The sequence below is a fragment of the Aulonocara stuartgranti genome (assembly GCF_965226115.1).
Source record: "Aulonocara stuartgranti genome assembly, chromosome: 7".
NCBI classification, from domain to species: Eukaryota; Metazoa; Chordata; class Actinopteri; order Cichliformes; family Cichlidae; genus Aulonocara; species Aulonocara stuartgranti.
This window is the reverse complement of record NC_138945.1, coordinates 52087252-52111071: the sequence shown is the minus strand read 5'-3', so window position 1 is coordinate 52111071 and position 23820 is coordinate 52087252. Positions and strand designations below refer to the sequence as shown.

Sequence of the window (23820 nt, the reverse complement as noted above, 5' to 3'; positions counted from 1 at the left end):
ACATCAATTAAATGTGTTTTCAGAAAATGGTCACAAAAAAATCAACACCAAACACAATCAAATCATGATATATAGAGATTTTTATTGCAATTAATACCTATTTTAGCCTTATATTCCAGTTTATACATTTATACAGATTGCAATGATTTTCTTACAGTACAGTGACCCATAAATAGATTGTTCCAACAGGCTAATTATTAATACACAGTGCTTTTATGTTGGTGCTGCACAAACCTGGAAAAAACATCTGCAGAGCCTGGGTCATGTCAGTTTGTCTTTAAATTTCTGACACCCATATTTAAAAATGACTCTGTACCAACAGCCAATTGTTTAATTTTAATGCCATTTGGTATAAAGAATGACAAAGGTAGAAAAATATTACTTTAAAAAATTTCTACAATATATACAATATATCTGCACTGTTAAATAAACACAGTTTAGATTATATTTTATAAATATGTATTATACTTTACCATCAGTTTGTAATGCTATACAAGTGTACACACCTATAATAATCCAAATATGGACTTGTGTCTTACACAACCACCTTGGTAAATTGAGTGCTGTGAAGCATTTAATAGCAAGCAAACTGTTTATATTTTAAATGATGAACAAAGGGGCATCGGTGAGTGGCAAATCGTTGCCCAATGCTCAGCAGAGTAAAGCCTATGAAATTATACAGTTTTTCCCTTTGTGGCCTTTTTTCTTTTTGGATTTAGTCCATTGGCCATAAGGAGCAGAGGACATGCCTGCTACAGAGCTTGGCAAGTCATCAGTGTAATAGTGTCTGTGCGGCCTGGGCTGAGGGATGGGCTGACCCAGGAAAAAACCTTCCTCCTCAGAATCAGAGGAGGAAGATGAGCATGTAGAACACCAGTCATCATCATCATCATATAGACCCAAGAACCTTCCCATTGCTTGGCCCTGTAACCTGTAGTCGGACATGGCAGCAGAATGGGGGTGACCGTGGAATGGTTGGTGCCCCTTGGAACCGAGGGCATTCCCTCTGCGGTCCGCTTTGTTGCACATCTGGGGCCTTTCCTTAGGCAAAAGGTTTAAAGCATTGTCAGACCGGGATTTGCGGCTGCGACGCCTCCTATGGTGGTGCTGTTGGCGACCAGAGTGAAGGTCCTGGCCTTGTTCTTCAAAGTGGTACACTCTCCTCCGAGTCCGTTCACTCATAGGTGGCTGCCGCACTTGAATGTCACCATAATAACCATTGTCCACAACATCATCCGAGAATTTGACTTGCTGCGGCCTAGACTGTGAACGTGTCCTTCTGAGGGCAGGGACATGAGGTTTGGGTCTGTCCTCCTGGGGTGCTTCTGCTAGAACATTCTCCACCTCCTCCTGCTCAGATGCAAGACTTTTTAGGGAATTTGCACTTCTGTGTAACATAGAAGAGTTGAGCGTTCCCATATTACTGGTTTTCTCACAGTCTTCTGTTTCCAGTTCATGGAAACCTTGCAGGGAATATACCATAGACCTTTCTTTATTATCACCATCTACTGAGGTTCCTAGAAAGGAAAAGAAAATTTATTACATTTCTGCACTAAAATACATCAAAATCCAACTACTGACATAGCATAAAATCATGTTATTTTCCATATCTGATTTTTAGAGTTCCATCTACTCACCAGTAATATTGGAAAGAGCAAGTGAGTCCATAGAGTCTCGGACATTCTGGTCTGTCTTCTTAAATTCATCGGTGATACACTCCAAAGAGTCGGTGTACCATTGTGGCTCCTCTCCCTGAAAACCTCCTCCAGCCCCATGATCCAGCTCCAACTCCTGGATTTTTCTGCTGCTTGCTGGACCTGGATGGCTACCATAGGCAGAATCTCCTAGCCCATCCTGTGATTGTGCCCAGTACATGTCAGCTTGGTACTTCTTGCTGGCAAGGCTTCCCCTTCCTCCCCCACCATTACTCCCAGCTTTTGAGGATACCTGCTTTGACTTGGTGTCCTTTTCTGCAATCCAGAAATCTGTAGGTCTAGAGTCGCTGGCTTGCTGGAAAACCCCTTGTTCCCCAAACTTTAACAATAGCTGAGTCATGTAGTCTTCGTGCTCAGCCCACTCTTCCTCCTGGTCGTCAGGTGCCTCATTCTCATCACCGCGGCCTCTCCAGAAGTGTTCATCTGATAAGTTCATATGGGCAAGCTTGTTGGTCAGGGTGTCATCAGCATTCCCACTCAAGCCAGGGAACTTATAGTTAACAGAGGGTGAGAACAGGAGTGACTGCCGGCACTGGTCAGCTGAACGACTGCTTTTGCCGATGCGCACACTCCGGCGGGATTCACGTGAGCGCGCCGACTGGAAGGCAGAGTCAGAGGAATCGGAAGCATGCACATCTTCCCCGAGACTGCAGGCTTTGGAGCAGTAAATACGACCCTGGTATGGCAGAAAAGGACTACCCAGTAGCGAGGTCTTACAGTGGGCACAGCTAAAGCAGCTCTCAGTGGCATGCCAGTGGAGCCCATCATAGGTCATCTGAGCATGATCAACACCTGTTAAAGGGGGAGAGCAAGTTAACATTTCTCTGTTGCTTGAAATAGTATTTTAACTCCAGAAGATCACTGTCTTACCAATGTGTTCTCCACAAGCCTCACAGTACTCTGCATAGAGAGACTCAAAGCAGCCACAACAGTACGGTCTGCCATCCTTCATGATATAACGCTGACCTCCGAGAATTGTCTCACATTCAAAACAGGAGAAGTGTTTCATGTGCCAGTGGCGCCCCTCCGCCTCAGTACACTCATCAGCAAAGATAATCTGTGGACAAAGATGTGCATTAGTTGAGACAAAATGGTCATCAACCTTTAGAAGCTTCAGATGCAATATCTATCTTTGCAACACTGTTTTTTTCTCCTTAGTACTACCTCATCACAGGCTGAGCATCGTGGTTTCAGCAGCTCAGCATGGTGCCTCCCGCAGTGGATCTTTCCATCATGGTAGAAGTAGATCAAATCCACGAGGAGTTCCCTACATGTGGAGCAGACAAAGCAGGATGGGTGCCAGCACAGCCCAGCGCTCGCCCTTGAAGCAAACACGGCCATTTCTCCACCGTTGATGTTTTCGCCGCACTGTAATTGAAAGCGCTAATTATCAACTTTTAAAAACAACACAAGTCACATTAAGACTGAACAATTGTCATACTTTTGTAATAATGTTTGAGTCCTACATGGGCATGGATTTAGCTTCACACAAAGTCTGAGTCTGGCTACAAAAAAACATGCCTTCCATCAGCACCTGGAATCCCACTAGGTTGTTCTCAGATTAGCAGAACATATTTTATGTCTGTCCTTCTGACTGACAAGAACAGGAGTGGGTGGTAGAGGTCATTTAAAAGGAGAAAGAAAAGGAAAAACAGCAGTCTCAGAGATTCATCAGTTTATGGGCACCCACTTGGCTGCTCACTGGTTATTGTTTAAAAAAAAGAACTTTATACTGAGCCTTTCCAGCCCAGACAGCAAACACTTTTTAGTCCATGACAGCATTTCTCTCGTTTCCAGCTTTCTTTCTGATCTAGATTAGCTAAATAGCCAAAAATGAGATGCAAATAGGAAACGTAGCAAACCCTTGTTTAATACCATTCATGGATAATTATTTTTATATAAGAATACTGTTTATATCCTTAGTTCCACAAAAACTCTAGACTACTGTCTATTTCTCAGTCATCATCGTGTTATAAACAATACATGGGCTGCATGCAACGTACATGATCACAAATGCTGTTCAGAAAATTGCGAGGCAGCAGTTTTACTGTGCCCCTCCCCAATGCTTCCTTCTTCCTCTGAACACTGAACATGTGCAGCTCCTTCTTCTCCTCCTCACTCAGGGACTGGCAATAACGCACCTGGGAAAGAAGGGAATTGGTTAGGAATATGATGGCTAGTTTCACAACCACAGGTTTTTATATCTATATATAGATATAGATATAAGAATTGGGATGATTAATGCTTCCTGAAAATCTGCTACTGAGAATAGTATATATAAGTGACCTTTTTGGATTGAGGGCGAAGTGCTTATCAGAGCAGTTTGAACAAAAGGAACTCTTGACCCCAGCTTTCCCTTCCTACACCACCCAACATATCTCCACCCACAGTCCCCGATTGAGAACCTGTTTTTTTTTTTAGTTTTTTTTTTTTTTTACAACAGTCCTTAACAAGGGGGAAAGCAGACGTTTACACAAACAAGGCCTGTGTTTAGAGTGTAATCAAGACAGTGGGCAACAAAGGAAGACAGACAGCCGAGGCGAACTGTGGTGCCACTGCAGTGGTGGCATCACATAAAGCCTCTTTCAACCAGCCTCCCTCTCACTCTCTCTCTCGCTGAGCGGTCCTCATAAAAACCACTGCTATGGCAGGAATCCTGCTGGTGGGGGCTCACGGCAAACATCATAAAATTATCAAGTCAAAAGTAACATTGTACCCACTCTGGACGTCTACAAGCTTGCGGAACAAAAATCCCCCAGTGTGATGTCAATGGAGACGCTATGGGCGCACATTAGTGGGATAGCAATGGAGATGGTGAGGCTTGAGCACTGCAGGATGAGTGAGCAGCATCAAATGCAGCTACTCAAACACAATTGTTTTTTTGTTTTTGCTGCAATTTTGGTGCAAATGTGAGGGCTGAATTTTTACGAGACACGCATTTGCACACACAGGCACCAAAAATTCTCACCTCATTATCATGTGGTGGGAGTTGGTAGAGGAGCTGCTTGATTCTGAACTTCTCTCCTGGGCTGTTGACATATGGGATCTTGTCCTCAGGCAGACACGAAAAATATAGCTGGACCTGGGGGAAATATTAGGTTAAACACATGATGTTTTTGGTTGAATAAAAAGGGTTAGGGTTGGACAACTAAATGCATTCCAACTAATATAACAACTGAGCAATGGCTCAGAATTATTATTTGCAGGAGCAGAGAGTTGGTTTTGGTCCGCCCCAAAAGTAATTTTAAACCCAAATTTTCACCCGTCTTATTGCAGCCATATATTATCATTATTGCCTCGGATTCAATATGCCAATATTAACACAAATTCTTTTCCAAGAAACTAGAGAACAAGCACATTAATTTGTGATGAGACACATTCTGGGATAGCGCTATGTAGAATGTATGGAAGAATGACTTTGTGGAATCAAAGACTTTTCCCTAATCCCCAAATCAGCTTTAATTCAAAAGTGCAACACACAGCAGTGATCCTCTTTGACGATGAAAAACGCAGGAATCATCGTCTACATAAATCTGTGCTGAACAAGCCAAGACAGGTCAACAGGTCAAATCAGTTTAAGGGTTATATTTTTCAGTGATATGGTTGTCTCTACACGGACAGGACAAAGCAGGCTGTAATTGTAGCACCCTGACCCTTGGGGCCGACTGCTAAAGACTAAACTTTATGAGGGAGGGCCCATCACAGTTAGCTAGATAAAGAGATGGGATGCCGTAGTCCTGTGTGTTAGGGGACTTCCAGCAGCTTTGACTGTCTAGAGGAGGGGTAACAGCACAGCAATTTACCCTGGCAATCACCCTCAGACCCCAACAACCACCTCTACCATCATAAATTATGCACATCACGATGCTGCTACGACCCCTTATCCAGCTCACTAGGCCCGAGGAACAGCTAGCAAGCACCCAAGCTCTAGGTGTTTCAACCCTGTAGTAGTGACCTGTAATACATAGCCCATTTAGGGAATTGGCAGCAGTAAAGGCATTACAGTTGATCTATGTGGTTCCTAAAACAAGAGACCCTGCATGTTAAGGCTTTTGCTGCATTCGCTTCCCTTCTTGCCCATCACCCACTCATTGCTTCCATGTGTGTTGTTGATCAAGGGCAATGGGACGGCTACAGACTGAGTGAGAGAGAGAAAAGAACACCAAGCAGTGGTGAGAGCAGAGTTTAAAAATTCTGAGGATCTGGGAAAGTGCCATATCTCACCGACTGCTCAACGGACACGGCTAACAGCTCTGCCTGTGGTTGTGGAGGCGAAGACTCCGATTCCTAGCTCGACCCACTAAGTCCTGCTTCTAACTCTGCGGTATACTCATGCTGCCCTTTAGTGGCAACCTCATAGAGTCTGAGAAATCTGCCACAAGCAGTGAGAACAAGGAAGCTTAATGAAATATGTTGTCCTTCCCATAGGTGCCATTTTCCAGAGACTTGGTGTGTTATTCAGTATAACACACAGTGAATAGCGTTTATCTGGGCCAGGCAAATGGGCTATAAGGGAGTTAAAATCAGGTCAGGGCTGTTTTTATTCGCTGTCTGGAGGATACACCATTATTCGTGGTGTTGATTTAGGGAGGAAATGATTTGCGAACCAATGAAATTGATACCACAGTTATAGAGAACAGTGTCCCGGTATCCAAACGGAGCAGGCTTGATTAATCTTAGCTCAGAGCGTCTTGAACTGGTGCATTTGTAAGCCACATTGTGCTTACCTGTTCAGGTCTCAGGCCAGGTGGCACCCACGCATACTCCTCCAGTGCACAGCCTGAGTCGTCATCAGAGGTTGAGCTCCGCTGGAAGCCAGATGTCAGTTTACTGATTTTCTGCTCCATCATGAAATCTCGCTTGCGTGCCCCACCCTGGAAGCCAGCCACCAGCCCCGCTGCACTCACCAGGCTCATCGGGCTCTCTTTTTACTAGACAGGTGAGATGAAAGGATAGCAAGATGGGAAGTACCGGGATTTGAGAGAGGACAGAAGGGGGAAGAGGATAGAAATATAAAGGAAAAAAAAATAGAAATGTTTGTCATCAAGCCATGACATCAGTTCCTACGTCCTCACATCTTAATCCAGCTCTCTCATGTCAGTGCTGTTCCGCTGATTGTTAACCGCTTGCTGAGTCACACCATTGCCACCTCTTTCATGAGGCTCACAGCACCCCTCAAAAACCCATAATGGTATTTAAGCAAGCTTTTTTGGTTTACTTTTAGTGATGAGTCTACTACATAAAGGCACTCATAAAGACAACTCCATCCTTTCACCGCTATTATGGTAGCAGTTAAACACGTGCCTTCCTCATGTGGTTTTTGGGGGTGCAGAGATTGTTAGGAAATTCCCAAAGCTTCATGAGGTGATGTTCTATCTCATTATAGTGACAATAACAAACTATTCAGAATTATAAACTATTTGAAGTTGCTTATAACTGTGACCATTTCTTATTAATCTTCTGCAGGTTTAAAATAATTTGTTAGGTTTATGTCTGTATGAGTCATCATTTTACTTTACTGAGAAGCTGATGATGCTATGCCCCAAGGGAGGGGGGTGGAGTTCAACACATGGGATTTGATCCTAGCTTGATCAGTTGAGCCCGAGGTCTGTATAAACACAAGCCTGGCTTTAAGACGAGGCCACCATATGGGAAGCGTCCACAAGCCTGCTCTCTTCCTTCATCTCTTCTTTTTCTTTGGATTGCAGCAGGTTGGAAAACAAACAGTGAGCGCCTGATCGTTCTTTCATCTTTTAGATGGACAGTGAGCGCAGTGCCAGACAGGTGAAGCAGCTGGATGAATGCAGATGAATAGAGGCTGACATGGATGGATAGGACTAACTGATACTGACACTATAACCTGAGGCAACAAACAGAGCAGGGAGATAAAAGACTCGAACTGTACTGACCTCTATATATGTCTTGTCTGCAGTTACTAATGTCTTACGGAAAATCCAAACTTTTGCAGACGTGACTGTTGTGATGAGGCAGAAACAAACTAAATCTGTGCAAAGCTGGATAAAATTAAAGAAATAGCGAATAAATAAAATCACTTAATTTATTTATTAATTTGTCTTTAATGTTCAGAATATACCCGGACAGAAGGAGGGAGGGAGGGATGTCCAGAGTAACTTTAAAGTGATTATTTGACATGTAAATTCCAAGCAAACCAGGTTTTGGAATAATCATTAGGCAACCCCATCTGCCCTGATCTTTATTCATCCCTCTCCAGTCATCCCATAACTTTATTTCCTGGACTCCTGTAAGCATTTAGGACCACGAAAACACAGTCATAATGAATGCTTGTGCAGTTGTGGTAATTTCTCACTAGCCAAGAGCTCTAACTGAGATCAAATGGGAGCCCAGCCAGCATCCAGCAGCCTGGCCCTTGCACCACTTCCCCCCTACCCAAGCCTTGAACCCCTATGGACAGCAAAGGTACAGAGAGCCACAGAGAGACAGCTGAGAAAACCAAATACACTCGAGGGCAAGCCTTTGAACATAGAGATGACAGCATAGGGGCCTTAAAATCTGCTTTCTGCTCAAATGATAAATAGATCGACCACCAGTGCCACCACAACAGGTTTGAGACTGATTCTGGGAGACTTTGGAACTCTAACGGATGGATGGAAAAGCAGTCTTTCCAAGATATTTTGTTTGTTTTGATGATGATGTAAAAGAGCACCGTCTAACAATTCAAATTTCCCATAGGTGCTGGCTGACCTCAAAAGCCATATCATTTTTATAGTCCATCAAACCACTCAATGATCCGTCCTGAGGCTGGAAGCACTGTCATCGCAGAAGAGACCACTCCCATCACGACAGAAATGTTTCGTCATAGTACAAAAGATGATCAGAACCTCTTTGAAAAACGTTGCTCTCTGTTGTAAAAAAGTAGATCCAGGTCATTCCAGCAGGTACTTCAAGCTTTTTATATAATTTTATGTTGCTTAACCTCTGTAAGGAATATGCAGACACAGGCTACTCTACACACAAATACATAGAATACAGAAATAACTATCAATACCTTGTCAAAATCAGGTGCTCGTGTCGATTCACTGTGTTAGTGAAGACTGATATATTAGCATATCAGACCTTTCTCTGATGATTAACAGATCCACGAGACATGCAGGTTCAGGCAGCTACTGGCTGTTCATATCAGCTCATCTTTCTCAAAGACAAGTCAGCCACTGTGGCATCGCTACTACTAATGACTGACAAGCCCCCCCCCTTAAGCTTATCCAGTCATAGACTATCAGTGTTAGGTGTGATGATAATGGTGTTAAAGGATTCCTGGGCTTTTGGGAGGGTTAATTTAGGCTGCCTTGTACCATAAAGTGTCAGGTCAGGCGGATTGGCTTATAACATATCCCGTTAAAATGCCTCTGATGCCCTAAACAATGGTGCCTTTGTCAAGTCACTGAAGGTTTTATCCATCAAGAGTCTGTTTATCCCTTTGCAAGTATTTTTTTTCCTGAAGATGCCACGTTTTATCTTGTCACATATGACAGTCGAAGCCCTCGAACCCAGATAACCTGTCTTCAGATGAGAGAGCTAGGGATGGAATAAGGCACTCTGTTGTTCTATTCATATCTATTGACTTGCAAATGAGACCAAAATAACCTACAAAAATGTGCCCTTGTTTGAGAACAGCTTGGGTTTCACGTGGGAGATAGCTAACTATAGGCAGGTTCAGTCAGGAGGCAAGAGGCTCACTTCAGAGCCACACATTTTAATCAGGCACAAAATCACTCATGTGCTACATTTGCTGGAATTCTTGCTTTCACATGTTGGCTGGGTATCTGTAAGGATGTCTCACACAGCCAAACCTGACTCACAGGAATGTCAGGCTTGAACTTTAGCCAGGCTCTCGAAAGCAATACGGCGTTCACGCAGCTCTGTGTTAAGCAAAAAAAAAAGTTTCTCATACATCTACAGCTGGTTGCATGCTAATTTTTCCTTTATCTGTCATGCAGTTCATTTCCTCTGGCTTTACCCGAAACAATTCCTTAACATTTTGAATGACAGAAGCACTGAGCCAGCTAACTTCACCGTGCTCATACTGACTGACTCATCACTCAGGCTGGCTTTTATAGTTTTTTCCTCTAACAAGGGATCTATGGTTTGTGAGATTAGTTTTAACCCTCTGCCCCCCTTCCCTTTTCACCCTCCACCCCACCCCCCAAGCCCCTGCCCTGCCCTCCTCCCACACTAGCCAGACCCCTGCAGTCCCGAATGTTTAACAGCCCCTCACTCCTTTGTAAAGGTGCTTGTTAACATGGCTTTGGGAGCTGCAGGTCTGCATATCTGACTGATCTACCCACAGAAGGTAGTGGGGGTGCTATTAGACTGAGGATAAAATGGGGTGACTGACATGTATGAAAATGTTAATGTCCTTTTTCCACAAAGGAGAGGGAAGTTAAGTCATGCCAGGAGAAAGAGGGAAATCTTTAACAGACGCGCTTGCTTTGAAATGTTTTCAGTGATTGCTGATTTGAGAACATCCCACGACTTACTGAAGGAGGGAAGAGCCCCGTGTTCTACGGAAAGCGGACAATGGAGCTTACATTCCCACAAATGCTGCATAACAGGACCTCGGTGACTGTGTGGGTTCAGACGTGTTTCATTAAAGAACAAAACAACCACTTATTTGAGTTCACCCTGAAGAACGTCCTGTCTGACTGTAATGCCCGACAGCAGTGGTGCGCCTAACTACAGTGCAATGCATTATTTATCGCTTTGTTGAATACAGAACTCTTGAAGGACCCCATGCAGCGACTGACCAATAAATACAATCAACAGTGACATTTTTAAATAGTGTTCGACAACACTTAAACCATAGTCCCCCCCCCCCCTCCAAAAAAAATCCAGACACTGGAGCTTTGGATTAACAGCCCTTGAGAGAGTGCACAGGAAAAATAAGCAACTTCTGGTCTGAATTACTGTCTATTTCTTTAGGAAGTGGATGATGGACAGGCACACAACCCAACACAGTGTTCTCTGTCAGTTTAGGCTGGCCCTACTTGTTTAACTTGGCTTCTGCTAGCTGGGTAATGCAGGATAGGCTGTAGTTGGGAGAGAAAAACAAGAATTTCTGTTCACTGTCCCTGCATACTTAAGCTTGAAGTCAGACAAACTCAGTTTATTTTTCATGTCCAACAAGATTGAAAAATATGCAGCATATTATTTATCTCCCTGCACACACGCAAATATTTAAAAATCACTGCCTGTCAGCCTTTGGCCGTTAATGTAGTGTCAAAAAAAAGAAGCAAAAAAACCAACCTCTGGGCCAGATGAAGTTCATTAGAAAAATGACACCCCTGTGCTAAACTAGAAGCCTCGTGCCTATAAAATAAATAAATAAATCACATTTTAAAAAGCTGAACTTGTAATTGAGTAGTATTTATGATTCAAAAATGAATAAAACTACACAGCATCATCAAATCAAAACCCGGAAAAGCGACTCAAAATTTGATACCAGTCAGATTAGAAAAAGTCAAGGTCAAAATGCTACTGAAAAAAGAGCTCGACGGGAGGATAAGTTACGCAGTGCAAAGGTGCTATAAGGAGTTGGAGTTTGGTCAGCTTATGGAGGCCTCTGTTTGTGGCCGGGGAGTGTTTTTTCAAGACCAAATGGATGGGAGTGACATCCCCACAGAGATATACACTACTGTGCTGGCCAGCATGGACTAAGATTCAACACACAGCAGCAGACTTCAAATGCACTAACTCGTGCATGAGACCTAAAATCAAGTCTGATTCGTATATAAGAGACAACTTCCACAAAGACCAGAAATTGCCTGTATTTGGGATGTGCTACATGTTTTACAGGCGAAACATGCATTTGCAATCAAGCCATCCACACATTCATTCAAATACATTTAATCAAGGAGTTACGGTGCAACTTTTCCATTTTCTTTCAGCCTCACTACAACCAAAGCAAAGCTCTCAGAGGAACCGGTTTACATCTCATTCATTTTCCTGCAGGTCTTACCTCAGTGTAGGCCAACTCTCCTGACGTGAATAGAGAAAACGGATCTTGTCGCCACTATATCCAGTCCTAAATTGTTCTGCACTCCATATCTATGTAAGCTCCTCTAAACTCTAAATCCAGGACAGCAGCAGCCAGGCTTCTCTACCGGAGCTGTCAGCACAGTAACAGCCCATATCAAAGCTAAGACTGTATAAAGTCAGAGAGTGAGCGAGGTGTGTGTGTGCATGTGCGTGTACACGGAGGAGCCCAACCAGATGGTCATCCCACCCTCCTCTCTGTCAAACACTCCTCCTCCTCCTCCCCTCCTCTTTCTTCCAACCCGGCCCTCTTAACCTCAGCCCGGCCCTTAAACTCAGAGGCAGCGAGTCATGGCTGGGTATGGCAGAGCGAGGCGTCTCTTGCTTCAGTCAGCCCCCCCCCTCTCGTACTTCAAACACATGCTCCCAAATGAGAATCGCTGGTAGAGCTCGCAGAAACCGTGCTTTAAAGCAGCACATCAGTGATGGCAGAGCTTGTTTTGCCAGGCTAACCGCCCCGTATCCACAACAGCTTTCACATGACGCTCTTCTTTCTTCTTCCCTATCAACGGCTTAAAGATGTGGGGACGGCAGTGAATGTTGAGTCAGGATTTGGTTTATTTGGTGGTTTGACATTTCCTTTGTGCCTACATGTAAAGTTAAAGAGAGCTGTCTGCTAACAAAAGTTTTGATTGTAGGCTTATTGTTAGATCAAATGATATATATATGTATTTTAATTCTATAGAAAGATTGGTTTCAAGAATCACAATAACTTTTTCTACTACCTGAATGTGATGTCAGCATTTCTGTATGAGACCAGTCATCCGGTTGTGAATCAAAACGAGTCCTCCATGCAAGTTACTCCAACCACAAAGCCTCACACTGTCTAAACTAAACACACACATGTAACCAAAGTTATCTCCAAGATGAAACGATTAGGTCACTATTTGATAAACAGAATTAACTGGTCTTAATAGTTGCTCAAAATTAAGATATTATATATTAGCAATATAATATGTATTGTCAGTGAAAACAATCATTACCCTAATGTTTACTCCGTTATCACAAATGAGAAGGAATTAAAATGACAGATATCTATAAAGCCCAAACGTACAGATCCACCCACGCAGTGAAACTCCCTGGAGAGGACACTGTTGACCTCTGCCTCTCCTTCACCTCTGCTGGAATGCCAGAATGTGATCCTCTTCCTCTTGCCTCAGAAAATAAAAGTTGCTGGTTCAGGTCAAACTCTGGACAGTTGCACCTTTTGCATCCTTTTGTGGTTGTTTAATTGCAATATCAAAGTGTTACTTTTGCCCAAAAGGACATGTTTACGGTGGACATAACTTCCAGAGCACTAGAAGTTCTTCCTCGTCAGAGAGGTTTTGCTGTCGAGTATAAAAACACTTAGACTGTAAAACAAAGCAGTAAGGCATTTTACTAGGAAGCAAGGAATCTATTAAACTGGTCAGATTGCTTTCTTTCTAAACATTTTAGAAGCTGTTTGTTCTTAGGAGATGCAATGTTGGGACCTAACTCTGTGAATGGTGTTTTTCTTTGAGGATTAATATAGAAAACGTTTTATGTAATGCATTGAACTTAATCAAGCGGAGAATCATTGTCTACATGCGAAATACTCAGTTGGCCTTTTAAAAAGAAAGTTGTTTAAAAAAATAAATCATATATTAAAAAAAGGCTAACAACTCATTTCTAGCACATGATGGACACCATCTGAGTAGCACTTTTTCCATCCTCCACACGCCTACATACTTTACACCATTATGTGCCAGAATATCACAGCTTGGGTGGTGAATGATGGCTGTCATTTCAATGGAAAAAAATGGAGCTTATATCTGTAAATATTCTGTTTATAAAGTACGGGATTTAACCCCTGCCAGTGCTCTTGCAGTCGAGCACTGGGACAAAGCCATTGTTGCAGTCAAGGCCGGGGAGGAGAGGAGCCCTTTCACAGCAAACTTCAGGCCTTTGTGTTAATCCAAAGACCTAAGCACCATGCTCCATTAGCAAGTCTTTTAGGAGAGGAACAACACAATGTACCCCCGTCCCCCAAAAGGAGGATTCATGAAATGCAAAGCTAAGATGGTTCCTCTAGTGTGGGCAAAACACCAGACCTGGATTGTTTTTCATTTCCTCAACATACAGAAATTAATAACCTGCTTATTTCCCACAAGAGAGAAACTCAGATATGAATGTGCAGACATCTCATCAAAGACATCTACCCAGGAACGTGCAGAGTGGCGAGTATCGATTTATGATTACACCACTCTAAAGTTAGAAGTAGCCGGCTGCACAGTTCAAGGTTCGCCGCAGATAGCTGAAAAATATAAAGTCGGACAAGTCACGGATCCCCGACCCTTGACCTGTGAGAACATCAGATGACCCATAAATCTATGGCCCTAGGGATTTACAGCCCTTTCCTCTGTCATATTTACAATGACCTGAACAGCATCTCACACCTGGTCTGTATCTTCTCACTGCTGTAAAAGAAGAAGAACAAAACAAAAAAAGCATCCTGTGCTACTGGCAAAGTAGTTCTGAACTAGCACGCCCTGACAATGACAGGACAGGGAAGATGATCATCAGAACCATCACCTGTGATAAATCTGCATTCTTAACACAATCCCAAAGCAGGGAACACACAAAACTAAGAATCTGGTCAAACATTATTGCTATATCTACCACTAGTGATTCTTATAGTGGAATTAGCACAAATTAACATTATTAACTGTTTGTATTAGTCAAGTTTTGGACTACCAGCGAAGGAGGCAAATGGAAGGTCAGTCTCTAACTCACAGCTATTGCTGAACTATTGTTGAGAGTTGCTCTCGCTAGTGTGTGAGCCACCTTATAAAAAGTAGGCATTCAAGGTTTAAATGACTTGCCAAGGGGTATTAGCAGGACACAGGCCCAACAAAAGCTTCAGTTATAAAGACCAATAAAAGCCTATCACCCTACAGTAACAACAATCCTTTTTACGCCTTGAAAGAGGGAGGAAAAGGTCAACTGGTGGAGCAGTCAGCGCATTGATATTGACTTAGCTAGATTGGCGCTGACAAACTCAGGTCAGACTGTGGGCTTGTTAGCCCTATAACCCTCACATAACCCCTTTTTACTGTTTCAGTCTGACACATTGGAGGCAGCTGAGGGCAAAGCTTAGATCTAAGCTTCGTTTCTGACAGGAGACATTTGTAAAAATTAAAGAGATATATCTGCTCATTTGATACTTGACCCCATAAGATCCCGTGTTTCTCAAGGGTGCTGAATTGGAAAACATTTATTGGACTCTATTGCTAATGAGCTACAACTACATGTGAACATTTCCACTTCAGCTGAAATTCTAATTTCCTCATCAACCAAATAGAAACACAAAAGTTAACGATGCTTAAAAAATGTCGATAATAGAGGCCACCTGGTTTTATTTATTAGATTACTGTAATGCTATTGTCTAAAACCAATAATATAATAGTGATGAAACAGATGATCTATGAATGGGCCTGGCTGCATGGAACCAATCTATGAACAAACACTATTTCTTTACTCATTAATTTCTGCTTTATTCAATTTGCCACACTGGTGTTGTGTCATGTATGATGTAATGCAACACGTTCTCAAGTTGCAATAAGCAGTACGCGGCATGCTGCATCAGCCCATTGTTTCTCCGCTTTATCGTTAGTGCTTTGCCAAACGTTGCAGACGCGCACGATCGGGACGCCTTGTTTTTCACCCTCAATTTGACACCCTCTCACACAGTTGTAAAAGCCGGACCTCATTGGGAACAATGGAAAGTGGAGCGACAGAGCTCCTGGGGCTGTTAAAGAGAGGAAGCCCCTTTATTTGAGGATGCTATAACTCAACAAAAGCCTGTGGCTGTCTACACACAGAGCAGGCTAAGGATGAATGGGCTGCTCTTAGACTACACACTTGTGCTAACAAAAGCGGTGGATCAGCAAAGGGCAAAGCCACTCATGTGTGGTCTCCATGGGCAAACTGTGACGAGTATATACATAAAATAGCTAAACAGTCCTATTAACACCTCAAACCAGCATGTTCGGCCAAAAAATCTCTGCTTTAACACCGTCTTGTTTCTTCAGCTGAGCTTTGATATGATCTTGGTGACCTTAAAAGCTGTTAATTTATATGACACGTGATAAGGTTTAATTACTCCTCTTAAAACAGCACCCAATTTCAAAAAGGTTTAATTTATGACCTCAATTTTTCAGAGAATCTAACACACGTGCACGCACCACGGCCCCTCACACTTGATGGGCTTTTCTCCTTAACTCTCCTCAAAGTTCAATAGTATATCCTTCCTCTGGAAATGGAACTATTTCCTGTCTTCCCAACTTCCCACCAGTTCAAACTGTCACCTGAATGAACACGGGCAACACTTTAAAATGAAGCGCTTTCGTGTATAAGGAGACGACGCGGTCCAGCAAAGAAGAAGTGGCTGACAACTCCCACACGTGGAAGCATTTTCCTGAGCCTGGCTTCAAAAGGCAAACCGTGGAATCCAACAATACTCTGAAACAGTTAAGAGCTGCTCAGTCAGGATCCCACTAATGATTAACATTCCTGAAGAAACGCTCTGTTACAGTCTTTTTAGAGCGTTCTAATTAAACACATGCTCCAGTGCCACAGCACAGAGGGAACTTGCAACTGCAAGCGGGGATGCTTCTTTCCAACTCGGCTTAATTGGACACAATTTAAGTCATTAAGGTGGTAGTAAAACAGCAGAAAGAGCAAAGGAGAGGCCCAATGATCTCCCCTGTAAGGCTCCCCGTTGCTCTGATGTTGTTGACCCTTTCACCTTCTCATGTGACTCACATTAAAAAAGAGGGGTGGAAAAAATGTACAGCTGAAGTTAAATCCAGTCCAGAAAGACCCATACTGGCTTGTTAGTTAAGCATGTATAATGTAGTTGCAAAACTGAAGTAGACCATGAGGTTATACACGTTTGGAGGTCCTGTATCCTATGAGGCAAAGTTGTACACGAGTATCTTTGCATGTGTTTGCCACATTGGGCTGCTTTTATTAGTATTCCGCTTGTTGTGCATTATTGATCATTGTGTTTCTACCTGATCTTGCTTGTTGACATAATCTATACCGGCTTTCTATACATACGCTGTCTTAAAGCATGAAAGATGCTCTTTTCCATAAAGATGATCACTCGACTATACAGATCTTTTTCAGTCTACGAGACAAGAAAATTGCATTTTTGAGGCAGAAAAGGAGGAGAGAAACAATGAGCATGAAACTTTTAAAGACTTCTTTCCAGCCATGTATCCAGGTTAAGCTTTCTGCTGTTACTGTATACTCGTCCCAAACCAATACTCTAATTTTTAAGAATCATAAAACCTTAATTATACCATCTCAATATGTGCTTTTTACATTTCTATTTTCCTCTTAATGTGAGTCAGGAATTGACTACTTCTTTATAGAAATGTGATGTAATGTCTATGTCAAGTGTGAAGCGGTGTTGAGGATAGTGGCTGATATTTTGCTGGTGCATCATGACCCATTGAAAAAATTGCCATTGGTTGCTTTCCATTATAAAAAGACTCTCACTGATTAAATCCCTGAATTAAATCAATTCTTATTCTTTACACCCATTTTTGGTCGCCATGTCTTTAGGGTCAGGCTGACATCTGTGGTTTGAATTAGTTGTTAGAGTATTAGAGCAAGTATAACTTTTCAGTAGTTAATGACCTGTCCAGCTTACCAACAAATGAGTTGGAGCGTGTGAATGTTTCACTGTAAACATGGAGAGGTCCAATCTGAAGCCCTCTGGGAGCCTCGGTCAGTTTATCAGCTATACAGACCAGACATTAGTGGCTGGGATCAGCTTGTGTGTGTGTGTATGTGTGTGTATGTGTGTGTGTGTGTGTGTGTGTGTGTGTTGGCAAAATGTGTGGAATGGAAAAAGGGACGAAACTGGCTGCATTATCACCCTCCAAATTACAGATCCCAATCCTCTAGGGCAAATCCCATTCCTAGAAACCTTGCATGTAATGTGTCTGTTACTGTCAGCATCAGCGTGTTATTTTTGGAGCTGCTAATACTGAGGTCACTAATGACACCAAACCATCTTCAGCGATGGAACACGTGAAGGAGTTTAATAATATCTGTTATGTTTCTTTTCCAGATCCAAAAATGTCCAACGAGCTCTCTGAAGTGTGCTTCTGTACAAACAGGTCACATACAAAGATGCGCACATCTGCTGAGCCCCTGCTTTCTGTTTTCTTTGGGAGCCCAGCCCCTAACAGGAAGACAGCGTGAGCACAGCAAACAAAAACCCGGCTCTTTGAACTGGCCTCTCACTAGGAGCTGCCATCGGGTTGTTGTGGCCAAATGAAATGAAATGTTTCTGCGTCAGCTCGGTGAAGCCACTGCGGGCCTCAGGCTGCTCCTCTGCAACACATGTCCTCAGCTGGCCTTTGCCAATATTAACCCATTTGTATGTTACCCACATTTACTCACCTTTACTGTGATGCATTTTCTCAGTGTGAACAGATTACTGAAAATTATTCGGGTAGCACATATTATGCATAAATCGAATTTTCGTAAATGACAGCTGTCAGATGGCGGTCAGACTCAAAATAAAGAGGATGATGAGTACATCAGGCAATTCTTGCTCTTACTCTTTAACAAATATAAAATAAATGTGGTTTTGGTTACAATGTCTGGCTAAACAACTTGAAGTTTGATTTAACTTTGAATATGGCATTTTTTTCTCCCTTAAAGCTACACAGCTTAACTATACTGGATCTTTTTCTTCATTTTAATACAATGTTTCAACTGAATTCAGTTCTTACTGAACAAAAATTAATCAGAGTATTAATATCAGCATTGTCTGCATGTTCTGCAGAGAAATTATGGGTCCTGGATTCTATATCCATGCTACATCGACACTAATTGCACATTGTTTCAATGGCACAATGCGAGGGATATGCCAGAAATAGCTTAGAGGATCCACCCCTGCAACACATAAGACCCAAAGCTTCCACTGCCATACAGCACAGGGCCCCCACCCAGAGGTCTTGCATCCAAGCCCAGACATGTTTGCTTGCTAGGGGAAGATTTATACACAATATTGGGCAGGTTTAATGTTGCACTTGATTGGCCAATACATTAGGTGACCTTTTGCCCTTGCAAGTATTGATTGCTGTGACACTTGTATCTTATGTTGTACCCAACCTCAAATCCACTTATGTTTCTATCAAATATTGTATGGTGCATTGAATCTAGCATAGCAATGTAATTGGGTTTCTACCATATTCAAACCTTACATGTTTATTTGAGAAAGAACTTTCAGTTATTAAACATTTAGTATTGGCTTTGATTAGGAATTGGCTACCATGTATATCCCTAACCCTGACACCCTGAAGTATAGTGTTGCTTGAAACTACAGTAAATGGACGATCGGCTTTGAAGCCAAAAATATGTAAAACTTTAAGTGAAACAGGCCTAAAGCTGGAATGGGGTAGTGCATTGACATACTGCTTTTTGTCCCTTTTAATCTTTGTATGATATATTGTAAGAAATGTTTTAAATGAGTTATTATAGTCAACTTCAGCACTATGCAATTTGGGAATACATCACTCTGCATGCATTTATTTTCCAACCTAATTACTGGTAGAGGAAAATATGGCAACTTTTATTAACTAAACCTTCTTAGAGGAATATTCTGGCAGATTGTCCCTACTGTAACCTTTCTGGGGGGGGGAATTCCCCGGAAATACCTTTGTTGTCAGCTGAAAAATCTCTTGCCCAGCCCTGCAGCGTCCATTTTTAAACCCTGCTGACCTTTTCCATATCATCCACGCTCACTGACTACACCCCTGTGACAATGCCAACAGGAGGAACAAGAGCCACAGGAAGGGGCTGAGTTGGGGGAGTGTGTTTTGCATATTTTCAGCCGGGGGTCCGGAAAGCTTTAACTGAATCCCCCGTTGTGTGCTGGGGAAGTGAGCTGGGCTTTTTAATGACAACTCTGCGTAATATGTTTTCTTTTGCTTCTAGTCCTGCGATGCTTTGATTGCTTGGATGGATCCCTATAGATGTGGAGGACAAAGAGAAATCACACCATTCTGCAAGCATTCCCGTCTGGCGCAGATGAATTTCCAGAGCCACAAAAGTTGCTGACATTTGGTATCTTTACATCTGTTATTCCACCTTCAGTTGATGATAATCAGCTTCTTAGCAATGCACCATGATTATCATGCAGTATACATCCAAAGCCGATCATCATGCCTATACATGGTGATGATAAAGAAACGTGTGTGTGTGTGGAGTATGACTTTCATCATCTTGGTGGTCTGATGGTTGGTCGCACAATTATGCTGTGTGGTTGCAAAAGATCTGCTGGGGCATTAAACTCCTGTCTGCGAGCCAAACCCGTTTTCCTCTAACATCATCCTGCAGCTCCCAATAAACAGAGTTGTGCCTGGAAGCGCTAAATCACTAACTACCTCTAATCACTTTAGAATAATGCTTAACATGTGGATCCAATGTGCGCCACCGCTTCGGGCACATTTCCCACTCTTATACATGATGCCGTTTGAAAATTACACAAGGGGAACTGTACCGTATAGCAAGCACAAAGTTATATTCTGTCCTACAGGAAGCAGGATCCACAATAGTTATCCCAAACACCACAATCACACTGTCACAGGGCCCTAAACTTGACCATCTGAGCCGCCGTCCAATTCAGCCAGGCCCAGTGACCACAGCTTCAGGGACCACCGGCGTTTAAACAAGCCATATTTCTTCCAATCTCCTGCCAACCTACCACAAACAGTTTACAGTCAGTAGACTCTGCTCTCTGGAGTTTGTCTATGGCAACTCGACTCCAGTGCCACATCTCCCCATCCAGAGCCGTGAAAGACTGGCCTCCTCTGACAGATCCTCACAACACACGGCCCCTGTCCTGCTCTGCTTTTAGCCCCGCTGCGGTGAGCTGGACCACGTCTGGGGGATAAAAGGCTGCCAGAGTGTTTGGCTTGCAGGCAATTTACGCGGACGCAAAGGTGATTCATTCTAGCTTCGCACAAACAGGCCTCTGTGTAAATTTCACTAGTGCTGGGCTTTTAAATCAACATTTGGAAACGTATACATATGGGCACCAGGACTTAAATTCTGCCCCTTCGCACTTAGCTCTGCAGACTCTAGCGCTCTCCAACACCTACTTACAATCTCTCTCTCTCCTAAAAACCATCACCTTTTCTTAGCAATGCATTGTAGTACTAAAATAAACCATCAACATAATCTACTGTTATGAAGCAAGTGCACATAAACATCAAGCTTGCTGTGAAGGATCAAATCTGTTCCCATTCCTGAGTCCAAAAATGATGATGAGGCCAACTACACCCCCCACCCCTTATGTTCACACACAATCCTGCACAAAGCACTTTAAAAGTCTTCTGATTCTATTAATGGCACCTTTGAAGCACCTCGAGGCTTTGCAAATGAGACGTGAACAAGCATGGTGTGGCATGTGGTGCTGGTCCAAAAGCACCACTTTGTAAATCATTTAGTCCATAAATAAACCTAATATTCTGAGAGACTTCTTACCTTTAGCAGATCATTCAAAGTATAAGCTCACATGCCCCCTTTTCATTCTCAATCAAGTAAACACTGATGCCTGCAGTACGGTAAAGTAAGAGATTTTAGTGGCTATGCAGCATTATTTGACACATTAAGTACCATGTGCAGTGAAATACAATGTAAATCATTAATTTGAAAGTATGAAAATATGTATTAGCTACTGGATCCTGAATTTCTTTAAACGTGGGCTGTGGTGACACTGATATGTCTTTGTTATGTGCTGAGCACTAAAGTGCTAATAAACTTTTATTTATATGTAAATTCAAAAGATTGTTTGCCTTATTTGGTTAACTCTTGACTCCAAGGCAGTGAAGCCGTCAACCTGCAATCTGGCCACTAGGTGACACCACCACCTTAACTCTCTGTGCTGCCGTTTCTATTCCTACTTATATCTGTTCTCTCTCAAACTACTTCTTTGTTTGATGTTTTTCTGGACTGGCGAGCGAAAAAAAATATTTAAAGTGCGGTAATAATGGCTGGGTGGGGTTATATCTGAAAACAGTTTCTGGTACAATTATAGCAGGAAATGACCTTGGAAATCATACTGTGATGATACTGTCCAGAGTCTGGAGTAAACATACCTGCTTTGTGTTGTCAAAGTGCTCCATTCTTTTAAATCCAGTCTTACTTAAATTGCCATGCAACGTCTCAAATCACGTCCACAAACCAACAATTTAGTGTCCAAATAAAGACCACACCACTCTCTTCCACCTAGCTCTCCATGACTAACTGCCCCGAGCTCAGCAGTGCTTTGTTTTCATCCGCTGTGCTCAGTGACAGATTTCAGGTTTGAGTCTTGCTTTTACACTTAGTCGAAAGTGGGTCTCCTCAAAAAGACACGCTCAGGGTTTAATGGCTTCCCCCCCTGGTCCATTGAGGACAAATTATTATTTCAGGCAGCCTTGGTTAAATATAAACAGTATGTGCTCTCCTGTGTCTCGTAGGTTTAGCTCTTTGTATCACAGCTGAGGATGGAAATATGTGAAACTTGAGGGTGTGTCATTTTTCTCCAAAGGAAGGGCTTTATGGCATGTTTAGCTCTGTGAGAGGTCCATTAGGAGTGATGAATTCACTCAAGAAGGTTGGAGTCCTTTCCCCCTTTTTTAAGTTCAAGCTTTTTTTTAATCGATATTTTAGGCTCTGTTTTAAACCCACACAGAGCAAAACAAAGTATATCAGATCAAAACAAGCTATCAAGAATAAGTTTCCAGATGTTTTCATGTAGCTATTTAAATACAGTTAAAATACCCTAAATGTTGACGTTCTCACCTCATACATCATGGTAAAGAAGAGGGGGGAGTTTAAAAAAAAAGTGGGACTAACTTCTCATGTGTGACTAAGTTCTGGTTCACTCAACAACAGTCGTGACAGCTATGCGAAGCCTGTGGCGGCGGACAGGCAGCGGTCACGGTGCGCCGACCAGTTGTCACCGAAGTGACAGGCGACAGCTGAATCTATACATCTGGAGGCCCAAGGGACGCCACGTCCGAGTGTCTCTGGTCAAGTTTTTTCAGCGTCAGAGAAACGAGGTTACTGTGACTGTACGCGCAGGGAAAGTGAAACGTGTCTCTTTGGAGATGTCGCTGCGTAAAAGCCCCCAAAACTGCGCAGGGAAATTAAAACAGGTTTGCTGACTTTATGTGGATGACACTAGTGGCATATAGTCTCTGCAGAGTATGTGCGTGTGTTTCACAAATGCTTAAAAGTTGTTGGAGTTTTTGTTTGTTTGTTTGAAATTAAAGTATCGTCAGCTTTTCCACCGATGCATTTAGAGTAATTAGCGTAAAACTGCAAAAATAACACAGCCATCATAAAAAACAAAACAAAAACAAAAAAACAAGCAGAGTGGGTGGGATTGTTTACAAACTAGGTAGACCTGAGTTAAACGCTCTAAATGACTTGGTCTGCTCACCTCCAAAATTGCTCAGTCGCAGTGAACCAAGTATCCAGAACCAATATTCCCGAAGTTAGAAAAGCTGCGTCTCATTGGTATTAGATGCACAGTCCAGAGAGGATGTCCCGGAAAGCTGAACCGAGAGCTGCGCAGAGCGATAAGCTTAAACCCCAGATACTGAATGCATTGGAGAGGAGCGCTGAGAGAGCTTGGTCTTGACTTCTCTGTCACCACATCCCAGTCGTTTCAGCGGCGCGCGGTGCGCTGCGGTGCTCCTCTCAGCGGTCACAGTAAAATGACATTAGCGTTGCTTGCTGCTTATTGGCTTAAACGAGCAGCCCCCACCATTCCAGCAGAGACGGGCTAGTCCCTCCAGCATGGTGGACAAATGCTCCTGGGAGTTTAACTCTTACCTTAACTCTTAGTTTAGGGGGTGAAACCTACTGAATAAGATTTGTCGACTTTACCTAAAGTTTACTTTGGTCTTTATTTTAAGTAATCAAGAAAGCTCACCTTTAAATTTCTCTACTTCTGTGCTGCACATAATTAAGTAAGTCAACTCAAAAGTACAAGCTT

The 23820-nt window shown here is 42.7% G+C and overlaps 1 protein-coding gene across 3 annotated transcripts; it reads right to left on the bottom strand.

Moving 5' to 3' along the window:
* Positions 1-62: 62 nt before the first annotated feature.
* prickle1a (prickle homolog 1a) lies at positions 63-23589 on the bottom strand. Of its 3 annotated transcripts, none has more exons than XM_082539783.1 (8): positions 23263-23589; positions 6443-6646; positions 4684-4797; positions 3719-3856; positions 2880-3083; positions 2586-2772; positions 1638-2507; positions 63-1517 (listed from the first exon to the last, which is right to left on the bottom strand). In XM_082539783.1, exons 2-8 carry the CDS (start codon positions 6629-6631, stop codon positions 667-669), a joined length of 2553 nt encoding a protein of 850 aa, XP_082395909.1. In that variant the 5' UTR covers positions 6632-6646; positions 23263-23589; the 3' UTR covers positions 63-666. The 3 variants fall into 3 exon arrangements, with proteins under 3 accessions (XP_082395909.1, XP_082395911.1, XP_082395910.1); XM_082539785.1 differs by lacking the exon at positions 23263-23589 and adding an exon at positions 21932-22314; XM_082539784.1 differs by lacking the exon at positions 23263-23589 and adding an exon at positions 11710-11893.
* Positions 23590-23820: the final 231 nt, after the last annotated feature.

Bases quoted from the DNA above. Each gene is read 5' to 3' on its own strand.
- prickle1a (XM_082539783.1), bottom strand. From the start codon at position 6,631: ATGAGCCTGGTGAGTGCAGCGGGGCTGGTGGCTGGCTTCCAGGGTGGG. The intron at 3,084-3,718 runs GTACGTTGCATG...TTTCAATTACAG, and splicing joins TGAACAGCATTTGTGATCAT to TGCGGCGAAAACATCAACGG. The intron at 1,518-1,637 runs GTGAGTAGATGG...TTTCCTTTCTAG, and splicing joins TGCTCTTTCCAATATTACTG to GAACCTCAGTAGATGGTGAT.